Source organism: Cavenderia fasciculata, assembly GCF_000203815.1.
Source record: "Cavenderia fasciculata unplaced genomic scaffold Scf_ET2XIPL01COFD4-5, whole genome shotgun sequence".
NCBI lineage: Eukaryota > Evosea > Eumycetozoa > Acytosteliales > Cavenderiaceae > Cavenderia > Cavenderia fasciculata.
Window position 1 is genome coordinate 2,942,607 of NW_004457695.1, and position 18,182 is coordinate 2,960,788.

Here is an 18,182-nt window from a genome sequence, read left to right on the forward strand (position 1 = left end):
GAAGAAGAAGAAGGTTTCTTTTTTATTTAAAATATGAATAATTTAGTAGTAGTAGTGGGGGTTCATTCATAACCATCACTAAAGTCATATTTTATGTGTTAAATTAAAATTATAGGTTGATGTACACAAACTTTTTTTTATTAATTAATTTTATGATTCAGCCTGACTGGTTGAACACCACTTCTAGACATCATCATTATATGTACATTTTTCTATTACTATTATCTTTAATTATTCTATCTCTTTTTTTTTTATTTGTAAAGATCTGTTACTTGTAAGTATTGAATCTCTTTTTTTTGTGTACCATCAACTATAAAATACATCTAGATGGCTGATTACAAAAAATACAAGACTTTGTATCATGGAAAATAGAAATCCTAAATCGGCCCCTTCAGAATCCAAAGATTGCCATCTTTTTTGAAATAGTTTCTTGCAAATAAAGTATCCCTTTGGTAATGTAATTAAAGGTAATAGAACCAACAATGAATCCAATTCAATGGCAATCACTGACAAAATAATACATGCCCTAAAAAAATGATAAGAAAAAATATTTTTAGTCTATATAGTTGAGGGAATAATTAAAATATATCGAGCTACGTACATGCAATAAAAAGCAACAAGTAAAAAGAAACTATTCTCTGGCCCTATAAAATTGGCCAATGTTTTGACACCAGACTCTCCATCGGTAATTGAATCACGACTATTATTAATGTGGACAACTGCAGTAAATAAAAGAGCTGATGGAATTGAATAGTAGCAAACAATCCAATCAAAGTAGAGTGCCTGAGTAACAAATGAAAGAGGAGTCATTCCCAAAATATATGAAAAAAAAATAGTAGCATCTCCAAGAGCATTATACTTGAACTTGAATGGATCAGAAGTATAATAAATGGCAAAAAAATAATATCCAATGGCCAATGGGAAAATATAGTTTCTTAAAAAGACTGTATCACGAATACCAAAAATGATACCAATCATTGAAAAGGCTGATACTAGAATGAAAAAACCAATGAGACCAATAATGTGATTGATTGTCAGTCCATAGTCAAACATGGTTCTGTCATGAGAATGGTCATGCTTGTCCACTTGTTTTATATAATCATTGAAACTGTTGAATAGATTACAAATGATTTGTAAAGTCATGGAGAAACCAGTGACAAAAAGGAATACCCATACATTGAAATGACCAGTTTCACGGTAAGCTATGGCTGGTCCTAAAATTGATGAAGACAATGATATACTTAGTGACCATGGTCGTACAGCCTTAAAGTATGAATACAATGTTGGTGATTTTGTGACTGTAACTTTAGACATAGTATCATCATTGGGGTTTGAATCCTTTGACTTTAATCTTGGGCGTGCAGTCAAAGACATTTGGGGAATAGTAGAAAATTAAAATATAAAGTTATATTGGTTTCATTCATTGATTCATTCTTTTTATAGAAGGATTCTAATTCAAGAATAAAAAAAGATTAAAAATATAAATATATATTTTCGTGGCGACAATATAAACATGGTGACTTCATAACTACAAAAGTTAATTTTATATTTAATAGATACAAAAATGTTCCCCAAAATGTTTGGGAAAAAGATTTAATTACATTTGTATAACAATGTGGGTGAAAAGAAAACTGGCTGGTCAACCTACTAGAGTAGATCTTGAAAGTTAACTGGGTCATCTTATGTTTAAATTTACAAATAAACAATGTGGATGATCTGACAACAACACTAACAATTAAAAAAGAGGTTGAATGTTTAAAACATTTATATTACCTATAAAAATAAATATATTAACTATTGACTTTATTATTATTATTGTCAGAGTAAAAGTGGTGAAGTGATTGAAATAGGTCTATTAAAACTTTTGGATCGTCCCTTTCTTCAATACAATAAAAATCTTTTGGGTCATATTCTTTTAATTGAATTATACTATTATTATTATTATTATTATTATTATTATTATTATTACCATTACTATTATTACTATTATTATTATTATTTTGATTATTTTGATTATGTATATGACTATTACCATTTGGTTGTTGTTGTTGTTGATTTTTAATTTTATAATAAGAACAATGTCTACCATTTAATTTATCACCATAGGGAGGAAACAATAGTTCCAAAACTGCACTATGGTTACTATGTGAAGTAAATTGATGAACAATACTCTTTGATGAAAGTGATGATTTTGTATTTTCCGATGTCATGATGGTTTGACCCGTATATTTTGCGTTTAATATATTATTACTTAGGCCATTTAAACTATTATTATTATTACTACCATTATTACTATGACCATTACTACTACTAGTACTATTATTATTTTTTCTATTTCCATTATTTATCCCATTTTGTTGTTGAGATTGATGTTGTTGTTGTAAAGGTTGAGGTTGTTGATTTTGATGTTGTTGTTGTAGAGGTTGAGGTTGTAATTGTGGTTCATCCAATAATTCATAATTATCTGAAGCAATTGATCCATAGAGAATCTTACTCAAGACTCTCATATCTGGATGACTGTGAAGGGGAATGGTCGACCCCTGAGGCATTGCAAATATGGCCAATGTAAACCTACGATCTTCAAATAGTGGAAAGTAAGAGACAGGATAGCCAAACGAAGACCGATACAACTGTTGGTTGATTCGAGACATCAACGATTTACTAAGAGGCAAGTCTCTCTCCCCTAGACATAAATCTTCAATGTTGACCTCGCTAAATGCATTCTTTAGTTCTTGAATGAGTTCTGGTGATGGATTGAATGGAACAGCAGCAGCAGTAGCAGCTGAAGTAGTGCCAGTAGCAGTGTTGTTGAGTGATATATCTAATGTTGAAATAGGTGATATGGCAGCAGCCGACGGCGTCCAGACTGGCAGTTTCTTTGCCACATTAATTAAAGTCTTGAGTTTGGTTGATATCATTTTCTCATCTATTAGATCGTAGGCAACCGATGTCCCTTCTTCTTCTCCTCCTTCTTCCTCTTCCTCGATAACCTGTTGCTGAAGTTGTTGTTCGACTGCTGCTGTTGATGTTGTTGTTAATTGATCTTGTTCCTCTTCAACGACTACGACAACTTGGTCTCCTTCTTCTCTTTGCGAAACGACGACCTCCCTGTTGTTGTTGTTGTTGCTGTTGTTATTATTATTTTTAATGAGCGTTATTCTTGAAACTTTGAAAAAAGAGTAGGCAGTATTCGATCTCTATATCGATACTCTACTCGACAACACACAGTGGTTGGGTTGGTTGTAGGTTGCTGTTATTACTAAAAAAAAAAGGAGAAGAAGAAGATAAAGATGATGCGATTCTCTCTCACTCTCTCTTTCTCCTATCTCTCTCTCTCTAATCTTTTGCTTTCTTTTCTTTTCTCTTTCCTTCCTTTCTTTTAATATAATAATAACCCTTTTACTTGTTACTAGGCATTAGAAGATGAAAGTTGTATGTATACTACTACTATCAGGTGATTCTACTAAGGGGGATATAGAATGAATGCACGAACGAATCTTGAATGAATTGTTTGTGTTGTTGTTTGTATAATAATAATAACAATACTATTATATTATTATTATTATTATTATTACTCTATGTTATGCTATCTGATATATATCTCCTTAAGTTGTTGGTTGTTTGTTGTTTGTTGTTTTAATAATGCAAACTCAATTTGGTGAAAGAATGAAGAGTCAAGTCTCACTGAAAACAAAAAAAAAAAAAGATTTATTTTGTATTCGCACGCAGATTTAACAGATCAAGGGAGATGATGATTGTTATTTTGAATCATAGAAAAGAAGAACAAACAAAGATAGATATCAAGATAGGTCTCGTTCCCTCATCCACAAGTTCAAAAAAAAGAAAAGAGAAAAAAAAAAATAGAAAAAGAACAAGAAGATATATCGCATGTTATCTACCTATCGATTATTGATTGAATACTGGTATGAACGTGCACATACCCATCCTAAGAAAGAAGAAAAGTGCTTCTCTATGTGGAAGAGGTGGTGATGGGCAGTTTGATCATTGTGACGGATGATGATGATGATGAGGGGTAACGAACTGCACGCGTACGTACGTATTATTACACGCCGACATTTAATATTTATTTGAAAGAAAGAGAGAGAAAGAGATAGATTTATTTTATTTAATCATTCAATTTCGTTTCGTTCAAATTAAATCACATCATCATTAAGATTGTTGACGATGTTGGAATTGTTGGGCAAAAGCGTACCAACTAAAGTCATCTTCAATGGGCTGTTGCTCGGTGGTTTCGATGTTGTTGACGACATTTTTTGGTGTTGGGGAGGGCTTTGCTTTGTTGTCTTCGACGTCTTCTGCACTGAATAGTGTACCGATATCTTGGAAGGTGTAATGACAAACCGAAGTGAAATAGGGTGCGTTTTTGGCAATAAGTTTGGTTGGATCAGACGAGGAAGAGTGTATCAGGTTCAGTAGGTTGTTGAATGATCGAGTGCCAAATGGCATGTTTAGCATCTTGCAAATATGTGCAACCAAGGCACTACCACGACACGACAATTGGGAGATACCTTGGAATACATCGTCCACGGCCGATGGCTTCAAATACATCAACAAACCTTCCATAATCCAAAACGTTGGTTTATTGGCATCAAACCCAAGTTCCAAAAGATTATCGATCCACTTTTTAGTGCTCAAGTCAATACCAATGTACTTGATAGTCGATTGACTAATTGGTTCGATTACTTTGGATGCATGATCTACTTCATTCTTTTTCAATTCAATTACTTTGGGCATATCCAATTCATAGACTGTTACAGATGCTGCTAGCTTCATTCTATGTGCACGCATATCCATACCAGCTCCAAAAACCACAATTTGTTCAATGTCTCCGTTGATGACATGGTTGGTGATGAGAGAATCGATTAGTTTGGTTCGTCTCAATACAGTTTGAATGCCAAATGCAGCAACCACCTCTTTCCAAAGTATCAGTTGTTCTTGAAACGATAGATGTGATAGGTCTTGTTTAACAGGTGGGACAGTTTGGTGCTCGACAAAGTTTTCCAATGTTCTTGTTGAACCTTCACAATCCAAGATGATAAACGAGTATGGGTCATAGTAGGCCAAGTTTTCATGAACCGTTGAATCATCCAACTTGGGAGTATAGTATCTCTTGACAATTTCATCTTGTATCATGGAATGGTCATTTCTTTCCAATGCTTTACGAATAAACTTGTTGGTTGCTACAGCTCTTGCTGCACACACCAATATTGCTGTTGCAGACACCTCTATTTTAGGATTTTCCATTTTTGGTATATCTTCTTCTTTTGATTCCATTCTAGAATTCTTCTTTAATTATTTAATTTTAGTTTGTATATAATAAATATTAAAATGAATTTGTATATGTAGTTGTGTTTTTACTGGCAAACTTGAAGAAACCTCAATAGAGAGAGAGAGAGAAGAGATAAATATATTTTTAATATAAACGCAAATAAAAACGTTTCCAGTATTCGATACACTATTGATGAGATAACCGAGTTTCAAACCCCAAAATATAATAGAGATAATAATAGTATTGGGATACCTGTGTATATACATTTGTTTATTATTTGTTTTACCCCCATCTCTCCTCAAAAAAGGTAATATTTATTTGTTTTCTCCACGTGTGATTTTCATTAAAATCGATATTTCTGTTGTATGCGATAAAGATATTGTCGTTAAACAATGTGTACCAATTAAATAGGAATCTTTTATGACCCGAAATAGAAGGAAGAGAACAGTGATAAATATTTATCATCATGATATCTTCTTTATCTTTATCTTTTTCTTTTGTATTTTTGTATTTGTACAGACTTTTTAAATATTTATTTATGTTCTTTTGATTAATTTTCAATTGGATTAACAACCCATTTTTGATCAAGAGATTGATTATTAAAATTACCTTCACCATCTGCCCAGAAAGCAATTCCTTGACAGAATTCGATTTGTTTGGATCCGTCAATAACAGTATCGATACCAGCGATATTATGATCCAAATGCATGGCGATAAGGTTACCATTACCCTTGCCAAAGAATTTGGTGTATGGTTCTTGATTGTCACCTGTAATGGAAGAAGCAGAGTCGAATGGGATCCATCCAACACCGTCGGCATAAAACTCTCCAACAACGTGAACGTTTTGACCTTCTTTTGGTGTATTTGCCCAACGACCAAACAACAATCTGCTTGGAATACCGTGCATTCTTAAAATGGCACCAAAGAGAATAGAGAAACCACCGCAATCAGTGAAGCGGTAGCCAATAGTCTCGGACGCCTTTCTAGTGCCTTTGACATCTTTAGCAAAGACATAGGAAAAGTGTATCTTGATAAAGAGGAATACACGGTACGCATAGCATAGTGCAGACTCGACTGAACCGTCCGACATGAGCATTGGATGTAATTGGTTAGAGTGTACCCATTGACCAAACCCTGTGTCGTTAAAGTTCATGAGTGTGGTTGGTTTGAGATGGTATGCACGTTGCTCGCCAGACAGTGGGATAGTCATGGGTACAAAGTCACCTGGTCCAGCTTGCTTGAGTGCAATGCTGTACAATTGAGCTTCAATCTCGTATTTGATTTGGACTTGGTGTGGAGCACCGCGTGCCAAACATCTAAACATGTAGTGACCGTTGGTACCCTGGATCATGTCTCCGCCACTCAGCAACTTGGTGCCAGTCACATCATACACCTTGAGTGATGCACCTGTAATGTTTTGTGTTTGCAAAGGTGAGGGTGGAGCGGGTGCGACGATACTCCATCTCGTGACTTTTAGGTTGGGTAGCTTCAAGTCGACTGTCAAGCAAGCTTTCACCTTTTTAGTTGGTTTTTGTTCAATTACATAGTTACCAGTACCAAACATTTCACGGTGTTTGGTAAAGTTGGCTAATAATTGTAATGCCGAGCTACCTGGTGCCGACAATACAGCTGATTGACCAAGTTGATTAGATGCACCTTTTGCAGGTGCAGCAGCAGCAGCAGGTTTCTTTACTGCAGCAGCAGCGGCAGAAACAGTCGATTCACTCTTTACAGCTTCGAATTGACCCCATTCACCACGACCTGCATTACCAATCATATCACCCTTTGGATCGACTCCGACGTGTGGACCGACATTCCCCGTACGATTCTTTTGGTTTCTAAACGAGTCAGACATCATGCATAACCGACCACTTGGCAACCAAACAAACTCTAATCTAGCAGTACTCTCTGTATCGGCATCACAAATCGATTCCAACTGTGCACTAATACCCAAATATTGATCATCTCCATTCTTTAAAGTATAAATCGATCCACCAACATTGGTAACTATCCATTCTGATGTTTTATTTGCACTACCATTACTTGCCACTAATAATAGGAAGTAAAATAAAAGTATTTATTAATAAGATTGATCTAAATATATGTATCATGATGATGACGATAATTACATTGACCATTAATAACTGCTAGATATCCCTTTTTTGATTTTAATCTAATACTTAATCCATTGCTAATTTCAAATGGTGCTGACATGTCTTTACTACTTCTTTATCTTATTATCTCTCCTCTCTCTCTCTTTCTCTCTCTCTATCTCTTTAACAAATACAAAAAAGTATGAATGAATCATCATCAGAGTACTCTAGCCGTATTTATTGATTCTTGTGAATTAAAGCAAAGATATTAATTCTTTTCTACTTTTTTGTTTTTTTAACATTCCCTAAATTGGGGGACAACCACGGATTCCGAGCTTTGGTTCTCGCCCGATGATTCAATTAGATAATCTAATTATCCCTGGGGAACAGACGATTGATCAAACTACTATAGTTGTCTTTTTCCTACTCTTACTTTTTTATTGAAAGAGTAAATTGACTAGTTTCAAGAGGTGTGTCTTGAGATACTTGGCCAATAAACATTTGATCGATATCTTGATAGTTGTAGGTTTTGATTGGTTGAAATGATTTAGCATATTTCATAATTAAACTTTCAGGATCTGTTGTACTATATTTAAATTCATTCTTGTTGATTATATTATTATTATTATTATTTTGATTATTATCTTGATTATGATTATTTATATCTGTATTATCTAATCTTTCTTCAACTTTTGGATGAAGTGTATGTAATAATAATTGTGAATGAGGGGATGATAAATCAGAAATGGTTGAGAGTAGTTGATGAACTTGTTGTTCTGTAAAATACATGACTAGTCCTTCGGCTAGCCAAAAGGTTGGAATGGATCGATTGAATCCATTGGACTCTAGGAGTGATGTCCAATGTTTAGAATCTAATAGATCAGCTGCCAACAAGGTGTTGGTCGATTGACTAATAGGTTTTGTAATATAGTGAGATGTTACCTGATCGAGTATAAGTCGTTTGTAAGCAATGACTTGTTCCAAATCTATTTCAAATACCTTTGTATCACTATCAAATGGTAATCTTAAATGTCTCGTATCTAATCCACTGGCCAATACCACAACTTGTTTAATCTTTTCATTATTATTATTTTGATTATTTTGATTATTTTGATTATTATTGACTACATTATCCAACACCAATTGATCAATTAGTTTAGTTCTCTTTGCACCACGTAGCATTGCATTGGTACTCATCAAATGTCTCCATGAATGTAGAGGGTTATAGTTTGTTACTGTTTCTCTTATTGACTCGTTTAGGCTTTTGTTGTTGTCTTCTTCTTCTTCTTCAGCAGTTGCAACTGTTAACAGATTATTGATCAACAATTCAACCGATTGTGGATGAGTTGAGAAAAAGTATGCGTATGGATCATACACTGTTACATTCTTGTCGAGGAATGAATCATCTAAATCATCTACATAGAAATGATCAACAAAGTAGTTTGACAATACTTGTTGTTGTTGTTGTTGTTTGTGATGATCAGCATCATCATCATCATCATCAACGCGTGATTGACGAATAAACTTGTTTGTTGATATAGCTCTTGTAGCAGCTACATATATTGAAGTTCGTGCTACTCCTTTGATTACACTATTAATAATAGTGTTGTTGTTGTTGTTGTTGTAATCACCCATTAATATTAAAATATATATGTAAACAAATTAATTTAAGAAGCTTAAGAAGGCTATTCTTTTTTCACGATAAACAATTTTTGAAGTTTGTCTCGCCTCCAATCCCGGAGTGATTCGGCGAGAGGTTTCATTTATTCTTCCTTACAAAGAACGAAAGAAAGAAAATGATGTATTCAAATTCTAAACAATCATATCCCTTTTTATTTGTAGTACTATTGGCAGCATGCTGTTTGGTGAGTACTACCTACCTAGTTATAGACCTATATCGCTTTGAAAAGATAAAGTAGTATTAATACAAACCACTTTGATCTATCTATCTATCTATCTATCTATCTATCTATCTATCTATCTATCTATCTATTCAGAGTATCTATAATGTGGTGTCGGCAGCACTACCACCAAGCAATCTAGTCATGTATACGATTGACCAACAAACATTCACTACCTTTAATATGACGGTTATCAACATTACAAGTGGAGTCGTCAACTCTACCACGCTACCTATTTTGCAGAATAATATGTGGTTTGGTAGATTCTTGGGTGTTGATAATAATGATAATGTATGTATTTATAATATAAATATATCTATCGAGAAAAGTCTTGCTAATATTTAATATTGACTGGTTGGTTGGCTGGTTGGGTTGGTCCTCTCAATCTTTAGTTAATTATTCTAATTGGGAATAATAAAGGTGCGAATGCGTTGGCAACCATTTCACAATCAGGAAAGTTATTAAATGATCCAGTGTATGTTGGTCCCATTTCGGACAATTCTCCATGGTTCTTCCCTACCTCTTACCAATATGACAGTAATCGTAATGCTGTCTATCTTGTAGTAGGCAGTGGTCCTCAATTATATGTCTATGACTTTGCCAATTCATCCACTGATGATATCCAACTCACAATACCCGATCAACAATCAACGACCTCCCCCACTGGTTGTTTTGATGGTGTAGATAACTACTACTTTATGCAAGCCGACAACACGTTTAGCCAATTTTTATTGTCTAGTTACTCTTTTTCCGATCAAAAGCAACACGATACGTTGAATGTCACTGGTATTGCACCCAACTCTTTAACCTATCTTTTCAGCGCCAACAAACAAGTCTATGTACTAGGTTACAATTTATCGCAGACTACCGACATGTCATTGTACCTTTTAGATACCGATCAAGCCACTGCCACTCTATCATACAGTGACCAAAATACCGGACTTGCTATCGGTCTTTCAAGCTATGTTTGGTTTAGTGACAACTACTTTGTCTATCTCTCCATGTCATCATCATCATCGACCAACCAATACTATTTGACCACCGTCGACCTCAACACCAACCAAGTTATTTCACATTCCCAAGTTCAAGGGACATTTAATACCAATCCCAATATTTCAGGTGTCTATTAATAAATAATAAAAACAAACTACCAATGTAGCTACTATTAATATGATTATATTAATATTGGGATATTTGTTACTTATTTCCCAAACAAATATCAATCAAAAAGTATCAAGAAACTGGAATCGGACCATAGTCGTCGTCGTTATTCAAGATATTTCATTTTAGAGAAAGAGAGAATTGTAAGTATCTGACATCATGAAACGAAACGCATATAAATGATCATAAGAGGTGATCAAGTTTATAATATTCTTCTTCTTATCAAATAACGAAAATGTATTCAAAACTCTTATTTGTACTAGTAGCATGTTTGGTGAGTACTCCTTAAGAAATAAATATCGACTTTGAAAGATAAAGTATTAACTACTTGTCAATTTAGGGTATCTACAATGTATGGGCAGCACCACCAAGCAATCTATACATGTACACGGTTAACCAAGCACGCACTACATTTAATATGACTGTTGTAGACCTTAAAACGGGAGCCATCGGCTCGACCATCTTACCTATTTTCCAAACCGGTACATCATTTAAAAGATTTTTGGGTGTTGATGACAATGATAATGTATGTATATATCAATCACAATCGATTCTAGCTTTGCGCACCTACTAATCCTCCTATTCTATCTATCTATAGTTTCTCATTTTAGTACAAAGTGTTGGTCTTGGAGTGGCTACGATTACACCATCTGGAAAATTAGTTACCGCACCAGTGTATGCCGGTCCCATTTTTGCTAGTTATACATGGTACTATACCTCTTACCAGTATGACAGTAATCGTGATTCTGTATACCTTGTAGTCAGTGGACCTCGGTTGTTTGAATATGAGTTTAACAGTTCATCCACCGATACTGTCCCACTCGCAATGCCAAACCAGATCAACACTCCCAATGGTTGTTTCGATGGTGTAGATAATTACTACTTTATGCAAATCGCTGATAACACGTATAGCCAATTCTTCTTTTCACACTATTCACTCAAAGACCAAGAACAACACGGTGTCACCAACGTGACTGGTATTGCACCCGACTCTTACACCTACCTTTTCTGTGCCAACAAAGAGGTTTATGTCGTAGCCTACAATATCGACAAGACTTCCGACATGTCATTGTACCTTTTAGATACCGATGACTCTTCGGCCACTCTGTCATACAACCAAGACACTGGTCTCCCAAACTCACTCAACCTTTGGTTCATTGACAACTACTTTGTATTCCTCTCTGAAAATGACAACAACGAATACTATTTGACCACCGTCGACCTCAACACCAACACAGTAGTCTCAAAGACCCAAGTACAAGGAACCTTTGCTCTTCGTCCAGATGCCTCTGGTGTTTATTAATTTTTTTAAAAGTAATAAACAAACAAATAAAGACACATGATATCATCACATGATACTGAAAGCGGAAGATCTTGATTATGATCTTGTCTTGGAGGAATCAGATTTTTGCAAACCCCCAAAGGCCATGGGATCAAGATATTTTTTGGTATTTGACGTCATCCTTCCACACGGGTTGTTTAGAATCATCAGATCATGATACTATCGTCTATTTAAAGGAAGTTTGAAATTGAACAAACAAAATTATTTTTATTATTATCTGTACACAAACAAAAATGAATATTAAATTATCTTTCTTTATCATTTTACAATTACTTGTAAGTACAATGACACATTTATTTTAAAAAGATAAAGTTATATATTGATCTCCATACTATTATCCATCTCATCTAATTATTCAGAGTATCTACTATGTAACAGCTGCACCACCAAGTAATATCTACTCTTATACGGTTGACTCTACCGACACCAACTTTGTAATGACAGTTGTCAACATTGCAACGGGAGCAGTCAATTCTACGACACTACCTATTTTCCAAAATGGTATGTGGTTTGATAGATTCTTGGGTGTTGATGATAATGATAATGTATGTATTTATAAATATAAATATTTATAATCTTTTTTTTTTTTTGTAAATGTATTTATTATTGTTTTTTTTTCTCTCCTTCTTGTATTAGTTTCTCATTTTAGTAGAGAATAAAAAAGGTGCACTTGGAGTGGCCACGATTTCACCAGCTGGAGAATTATTAAATGCTCCAGTGTATGCAGGTCCAATTGCGACAAGTTATCAATGGTACTATACCTCTTACCAGTATGATAGCGGTCGTGACGCAGTCTACTTTGTAGTGAGTGGCCTTCGAATCTTTGTCTATGATTTAGCCAATTCATCCACCGATATTGTTCAACTATCTGGCATGCAAGATAGATTCCATAACACCCCAAATGGTTGTTTTGATGGTGTAGACAGCTATTATGTCTTGGATATCACGGATGACAACTTTAGCAAATTCCAACTATCTCGTTACTCATTTGCCGATCAAAAACAACACGATACGTTAAACGTGACTGGTATTGCACCCAACTCTGATACCTATCTTTTCTGCGCCAACAAACAAGTCTATGCTCTTGCCTATAATATCATCGACACTACCTCTTTGTCATTGTACCTTTTAGATACCGATCAAGCCTCTGCCACTCTATCATACCAAGTCCAAGATACCGGTATCCAAAACTCACTCAACCTCTGGTTCAGTGACAATTACTTTGTCTTGCCAATCCTTTCGTCTGACAACCATTACTATTTGACCACCGTAGACCTTAACACCAACCAAGTTGTTTCAAAGACCGAGGTCAAAGGTCCATTTACCTCCAATCCAGATATATCAGGAGTCTATTAAATAATAAATAATAGTAAATTTCACAATCACAATTGAAGAAGACAAAACTTTATCTTTAGAATATTATTAATCTTGGAAACCATGGTCTTTAATTGGGAATATAGATATTTTTGACTCTGCAAACAAGGACAAGATATTTTTTTGTCGACCATACTTTTCCCAAGATTCGGCCGAATCTCTCGAAAATTAAATTGTCATATGGATACAAACTAATCACCAAATTCTCAACAGGGAATTGATTCAATTCATTTATCTTTTAAAAGAAAACAAAAATGAATTTTAAACTTTGTTTCTTTTTATGTGTTCTAGCATCTTGCTGTGTAGGTTATATTCTAATTATAAAATATTCATTTATTTATTAATCTATCTCTACAGAATATATTTAGATATGTTTCAGCAACACCACCAAGCAATCTATACATCTTTTCATTTGCAGCTCATTATTCCATAGATATGACTGTGATTAATATTGGATCAGGTGAGGTGAACTCAACCAACATCCCAATCAAGAATAAACACCCACAAATTCTAGGCTTGGAGAGATTTTTAGGTGTTGATGCTAATGATAATGTATGTATCAATCAATATAAATTTTATGGATTGCTTAATTTAACTCTTTTTTTTTTAAAAGTTTCTAATTTTGGTTGATAGTCCAACCAATGCTTATGGAATCATTACCATTTCACAATCTGGACAAATATTAGACGGACCTGAATTTGTTGGTCCTATTAGAGAAAGTATCGAATGGATTGATTCCTCTTTGCAATATGACACTGCTCGTGACTCTGTCTATTATGTTGTAACTGGTCCTAAATTGTTTGTCTATGATTTTGCCAAAAAATCTACCAATGTTATCAAAATTGATATGGAAGACCGATTTTCTATTCCATCAGGATGCTTTGATGGAGTAGGCACCTACTATATCTTTGAAAACTCTGATTATTACCACAAAGTATTTGAAATGACTTCGTATTCGGTTTCAGACAACCAACAATCCGAGAATGCCAATGTCACTGGTATTTCACCAAGTTCAAATACCTACCTTTTCTGTGCCAACAAACAAGTTTATACGCTCGCCTTTGATGTGAACCAACGTTCAAATATGACATTGTATCTTTTAGATACCGATAATTTCACTGCCTCTATATCATACAATCAAGACATTGGTCTCCCAAACTCACTCAACCTTTGGTTTATTGACAATTACTTTGTATTCCTCTCTGACAATGACAACAACCAATTCCATTTGACCACCGTCGACCTCAACACTAACCAAGTTGTTTCACAGTCCCAAGTTCAAGGTACATTTAATCTCTATTCACAAGCTTCTGGTGTCTTTTAAATAAATAAATAAATAAAAGAATATTAAAAGTATAATTTAATTTAAATATTTTGAATTTATTATTTTAATAATTTTGGTATGAATTTGTGAGAGAATAATGTAATTGGTATGGTTGTACGATGATTATAGATAGATATGTTAAATAGCATTAAGTTTAATAAAAAGATCACCAGCCAATTTAGATGTTTTAGATTGTAATCCAACAAAGTTTAGAGTATTTTTAAGATAGGTCAATTCAGAGTGTGAGGTTGATGGTATCGATTTCTTTGCCATATTGTACAAATTATAAATAAGTGATGCTGATTTTGGATTTAATTCAGCAATATTAATGGTAGTATTAATCATATCAATACAAACATATACCATCTTTTTCTGTGTCTAAAAATAGAGGAGAGAAAGAGAGAGAGAGAGGTTAATATTAATATTTTTTTCTTTTAATTTTTTTTTTTTTTTTTTTAATGGTACATACTGAAGGATCAGGTTCATCCTTTAAGATATTAAGTTCAGATAATAAATCTTTAATTAAAAGACCATAGAATTCATTCAATTCACTTGTAAAATCTGGGTCACCAGCAAAGAGTTGATCGTTTGATTCGACATTGTTGATATGATAGGGAAGGTTTTGTTGAGCCCAAGTGGAACAAAGACTCATGATTTGAATGATGATACGTGATTTGCCAGTAGTAGCACGTTCCCATGGATAGTCTTTGACAACCTTGTAGAGTGCCTTGATGAGATAGAATGGACCATTCTCTGGATGTCCAGGAGCGACAACCAAGAGAGAAATGAAATTGGATAGGTATTGAACGGTCCAATCTTCAGTTGATTTGACTTGACCAAACTCCAAAATAGGTGGAATCTCTTGTACAAAGGTAATGGCAGCCTTGAGAAGCGAATCGGCTTGTGACATGGCTTGGTTTTGGAATGCAATACCCGAAGATTGCAAATAGAGTGTCATCTTTAAAAAGACATCGTCAATTGATGGAATGGTAATGAAACAATAGGCAATGCATGCACGGATAAATGATGATGTCTTGGATGTATGCTTTCCACGTACCAATGCCAATGTCTTTTGACAAATAGTATTAACTCCCAATACCAATCTAAACTTGACTTGATCAAAATTAATAAATGTTTGACGACAATCAACATAAAAGTTTAATTGTTTTTCAACATCTTTACCAAAGTCAAACTAAAAATATAAATAAAATAATATTAATAACTATAATCACATTGTTTTGTATATATATTTTGTTTTGTTTTGTTTGTTTTTTTTTACCTTATTAATACAATTAATAATAACTTGAGTAACTTGTCTAATTTCATCTTGGAAACTAAGAGTATTCAAAGAATCATGTAAAGCTTTACCATAGGTTAAAAAGGTATTAATTAAAACTGGATCTGAAATGGAACTTGTACTTGTTGATAAAGCTTCCAATGTACTTCTACTAATTTGTTTTTGTGATTCACCATTAAATAGATCCAATAATGGTAAAAAGTTGGCCAAACCAACCAAGACATTAAAATCTTGAATATGAGATAAAATCTTTAAAACAATCGATTGTAAATGTGATTGAATTCCTTCATATGCTTTATCTGGTAAAACATGTCTTAAAATATCCTTTAAGAATATATCTGCTTCCTTATTCTAAAAAATAAATAAATAAATAAATATAAAGATTTAATTAATATATTTCTTTTTTCTTTTTTTTTCTTTTTTTTTCTATTTTTCTTACACCACAATGAGTTAAAACATATTCAATAAAAACTTCGGCAACACTAATGTAGTCCTTTAGATTATCAAAATAAGAAACAACTTTCCAGACATCATTTAGAATGGCTAGGACTTGATTCTTTGGTGGATGACCAAGTACCAAATTAACACCAAAAGTAGAGTACAATTGGTATTTGGGATAGGAGATACTGTCAGCCTCCTTGATGAAATTGCTAAACATGGTCGAATTGGTACAGATGTATTCGGGTGGGAAGGAAGAGATGATGTGGTTGAGAAGGAGTGAGTTTTTACTCTCACGGAAGATGGCAAGCACCTCTTCGAGAATGTTTGGCTTGCCATTGTGTGCAAGACACTGTAGCAACCACTCGACCGATGGACTATACAATCCCAAATAGTCAGTCAATGAAATACGTTGAGTTGCAAGGATATCTTCGAGATATTTGCTCTTTTCATACGACTTTTGGGCATGGACAAAGTCTTTGAGACCGGTAATAATGTAGGTCTTGAATTCGGGTGCAAGGTCATGTGCTCTACGTGCTAAATAAGCACGGACATAGTTGGCAACCAAAGGATTACCAATACCTCTAATCATGGCATTGATACGTGAAATGACACTGGTTGGTTCAGTGTTGACATCGCCTTGGATGAATTCATAGCACTTTAGAATAGAAATCTCGGCATAGAGACGTGGCAACAACTCTCTAATCGATGCAATCTTGTAGAACCAATTACGACAAGTCTCTTTGGCTTGATCACTATATAATTTCTCGTTTCTCTTGGCTGGGTCTTTACCTTGACCGGCCTTTAAACGTGATTGAATACGATCATACACCAAATCTCCAAATTTATCCAACAATTCAGTTACAATTACAAATTTACTTGGATAAAATTTAATAATTGATATATCTGATAATAATTTTGCAGTCTAAACACAAAAAGAGAGAGAGAGAGATAGAGAAATAAGTAAAAGGTTTATAAATATTATAAATATATTGTTATGTTTCATACTTGAATTGAAATTTTTAAAGCTCTAACTCTATCTTCAGCTTTCCAAGCTTTAAGTAATTCAGAATACAATGTTTCCATATCCATAATGATATCACCTTGAGTTAATTGAGTTGGTTGTTTCTCTTCTTTATCTTGTTCCAATTCCTCAAGAATCTTATTTAATCTATTAATTGATATTTTAACTAAATATAGAAATAGATATATTAATTAGCAATTATTATATATAATATATATGTTTCATTATAACTTTATATTACCTTTACCACTCATTCCAGTATTTGACATGAAAGATAATTGAATTGGATTTAAATCATCGTTTGTGTATTGTTGAAGGATAGCAGGTTTCATTGTAGACCATGGAATATAACTTTCATCGTGATACATTTGTTTGGATGATGTGTGAGCAGTGTTGATACCACCCATCGATGCAATACTAGCTGCCAATGGATCTACAGTAGTGTTTCTTTGTTGTTGTTCAGTAGCTGCCTTTGACAATGGATCAACTGTATTATTTGATGTCAACAATGGATCATCATCGCTTCCCAAATAGGTTGATGTTGTAACTACAGGTGTTGTCTCTTTCTCCTTCTGTTGTGGTTTGACAGTCCAATTAGCACCAAGAGGATGCTTTTCAGTCTCTCTACCATTTAACTTTTTACTATCTTTATCATAATTTCTAGTTGCTAGAATACTAATATCACAAACCAAAATGTAATTAGCATATGACCAATCAATCAATCGCACTATACTCTAACTATACATACTATACAGGTTGTTGTTGTTGTTGTACTGGTGGTGAAGAAGTAGAAGATGCAGTAGCCTGCTTTTCTTCTGCCATCTCTTTCTATCTATCTAATCTAACTAATAATTAATATAAGTATCGCAGCTTCATTAAGCAGACAGACACCTCCTACTTTTGCAATAGAATTTTTTTTGTTGCAAAAATCTTCAAAA

At 33.9% G+C, this 18,182-nt stretch overlaps 9 protein-coding genes across 9 annotated transcripts; 4 read left to right on the top strand and 5 right to left on the bottom strand.

The window, feature by feature from the left end:
• Positions 1 to 150: 150 nt before the first annotated feature.
• Positions 151 to 4,077, bottom strand: DFA_08741 (UbiA prenyltransferase family protein; the record flags this gene model as incomplete). Its single annotated transcript, XM_004356173.1, has 7 exons — positions 151 to 183; positions 349 to 526; positions 602 to 1,338; positions 1,697 to 1,728; positions 1,796 to 3,195; positions 3,227 to 3,259; positions 4,058 to 4,077. The coding sequence occupies 7 exons, from the start codon at positions 4,075 to 4,077 to the stop codon at positions 151 to 153; spliced, it is 2,433 nt and encodes an 810-aa protein (XP_004356226.1).
• Positions 4,078 to 4,170: 93 nt separating this feature from the next.
• DFA_08742 (uncharacterized protein) lies at positions 4,171 to 5,295 on the bottom strand (the record flags this gene model as incomplete). The annotated part of the gene is made up of 1 exon (XM_004356174.1): positions 4,171 to 5,295. One exon carries the CDS (start codon positions 5,293 to 5,295, stop codon positions 4,171 to 4,173), a length of 1,125 nt encoding a protein of 374 aa, XP_004356227.1.
• A 545-nt stretch (positions 5,296 to 5,840) lies between these two features.
• Positions 5,841 to 7,504, bottom strand: DFA_08743 (uncharacterized protein; the record flags this gene model as incomplete). The annotated part of the gene is made up of 2 exons (XM_004356175.1): positions 5,841 to 7,339; positions 7,420 to 7,504. The coding sequence occupies 2 exons, from the start codon at positions 7,502 to 7,504 to the stop codon at positions 5,841 to 5,843; spliced, it is 1,584 nt and encodes a 527-aa protein (XP_004356228.1).
• Positions 7,505 to 7,812: 308 nt separating this feature from the next.
• On the bottom strand, positions 7,813 to 9,018 carry DFA_08744 (uncharacterized protein; the record flags this gene model as incomplete). The annotated part of the gene is made up of 1 exon (XM_004356176.1): positions 7,813 to 9,018. One exon carries the CDS (start codon positions 9,016 to 9,018, stop codon positions 7,813 to 7,815), a length of 1,206 nt encoding a protein of 401 aa, XP_004356229.1.
• Positions 9,019 to 9,179: 161 nt separating this feature from the next.
• DFA_08745 (uncharacterized protein) lies at positions 9,180 to 10,414 on the top strand (the record flags this gene model as incomplete). Its single annotated transcript, XM_004356177.1, has 4 exons — positions 9,180 to 9,248; positions 9,381 to 9,575; positions 9,677 to 9,759; positions 9,823 to 10,414. 4 exons carry the CDS (start codon positions 9,180 to 9,182, stop codon positions 10,412 to 10,414), a joined length of 939 nt encoding a protein of 312 aa, XP_004356230.1.
• A 449-nt stretch (positions 10,415 to 10,863) lies between these two features.
• DFA_08746 (uncharacterized protein) lies at positions 10,864 to 11,748 on the top strand (the record flags this gene model as incomplete). Its single annotated transcript, XM_004356178.1, has 2 exons — positions 10,864 to 10,971; positions 11,044 to 11,748. The coding sequence occupies 2 exons, from the start codon at positions 10,864 to 10,866 to the stop codon at positions 11,746 to 11,748; spliced, it is 813 nt and encodes a 270-aa protein (XP_004356231.1).
• A 272-nt stretch (positions 11,749 to 12,020) lies between these two features.
• DFA_08747 (uncharacterized protein) lies at positions 12,021 to 13,143 on the top strand (the record flags this gene model as incomplete). The annotated part of the gene is made up of 3 exons (XM_004356179.1): positions 12,021 to 12,062; positions 12,147 to 12,332; positions 12,424 to 13,143. The coding sequence occupies 3 exons, from the start codon at positions 12,021 to 12,023 to the stop codon at positions 13,141 to 13,143; spliced, it is 948 nt and encodes a 315-aa protein (XP_004356232.1).
• Positions 13,144 to 13,596: 453 nt separating this feature from the next.
• On the top strand, positions 13,597 to 14,485 carry DFA_08748 (uncharacterized protein; the record flags this gene model as incomplete). The annotated part of the gene is made up of 2 exons (XM_004356180.1): positions 13,597 to 13,713; positions 13,775 to 14,485. The coding sequence occupies 2 exons, from the start codon at positions 13,597 to 13,599 to the stop codon at positions 14,483 to 14,485; spliced, it is 828 nt and encodes a 275-aa protein (XP_004356233.1).
• Positions 14,486 to 14,623: 138 nt separating this feature from the next.
• On the bottom strand, positions 14,624 to 18,066 carry DFA_08749 (uncharacterized protein; the record flags this gene model as incomplete). The annotated part of the gene is made up of 7 exons (XM_004356181.1): positions 14,624 to 14,863; positions 14,955 to 15,677; positions 15,765 to 16,133; positions 16,222 to 17,145; positions 17,229 to 17,410; positions 17,486 to 17,919; positions 17,993 to 18,066. The coding sequence occupies 7 exons, from the start codon at positions 18,064 to 18,066 to the stop codon at positions 14,624 to 14,626; spliced, it is 2,946 nt and encodes a 981-aa protein (XP_004356234.1).
• Between the last annotated feature and the right edge of the window lie 116 nt (positions 18,067 to 18,182).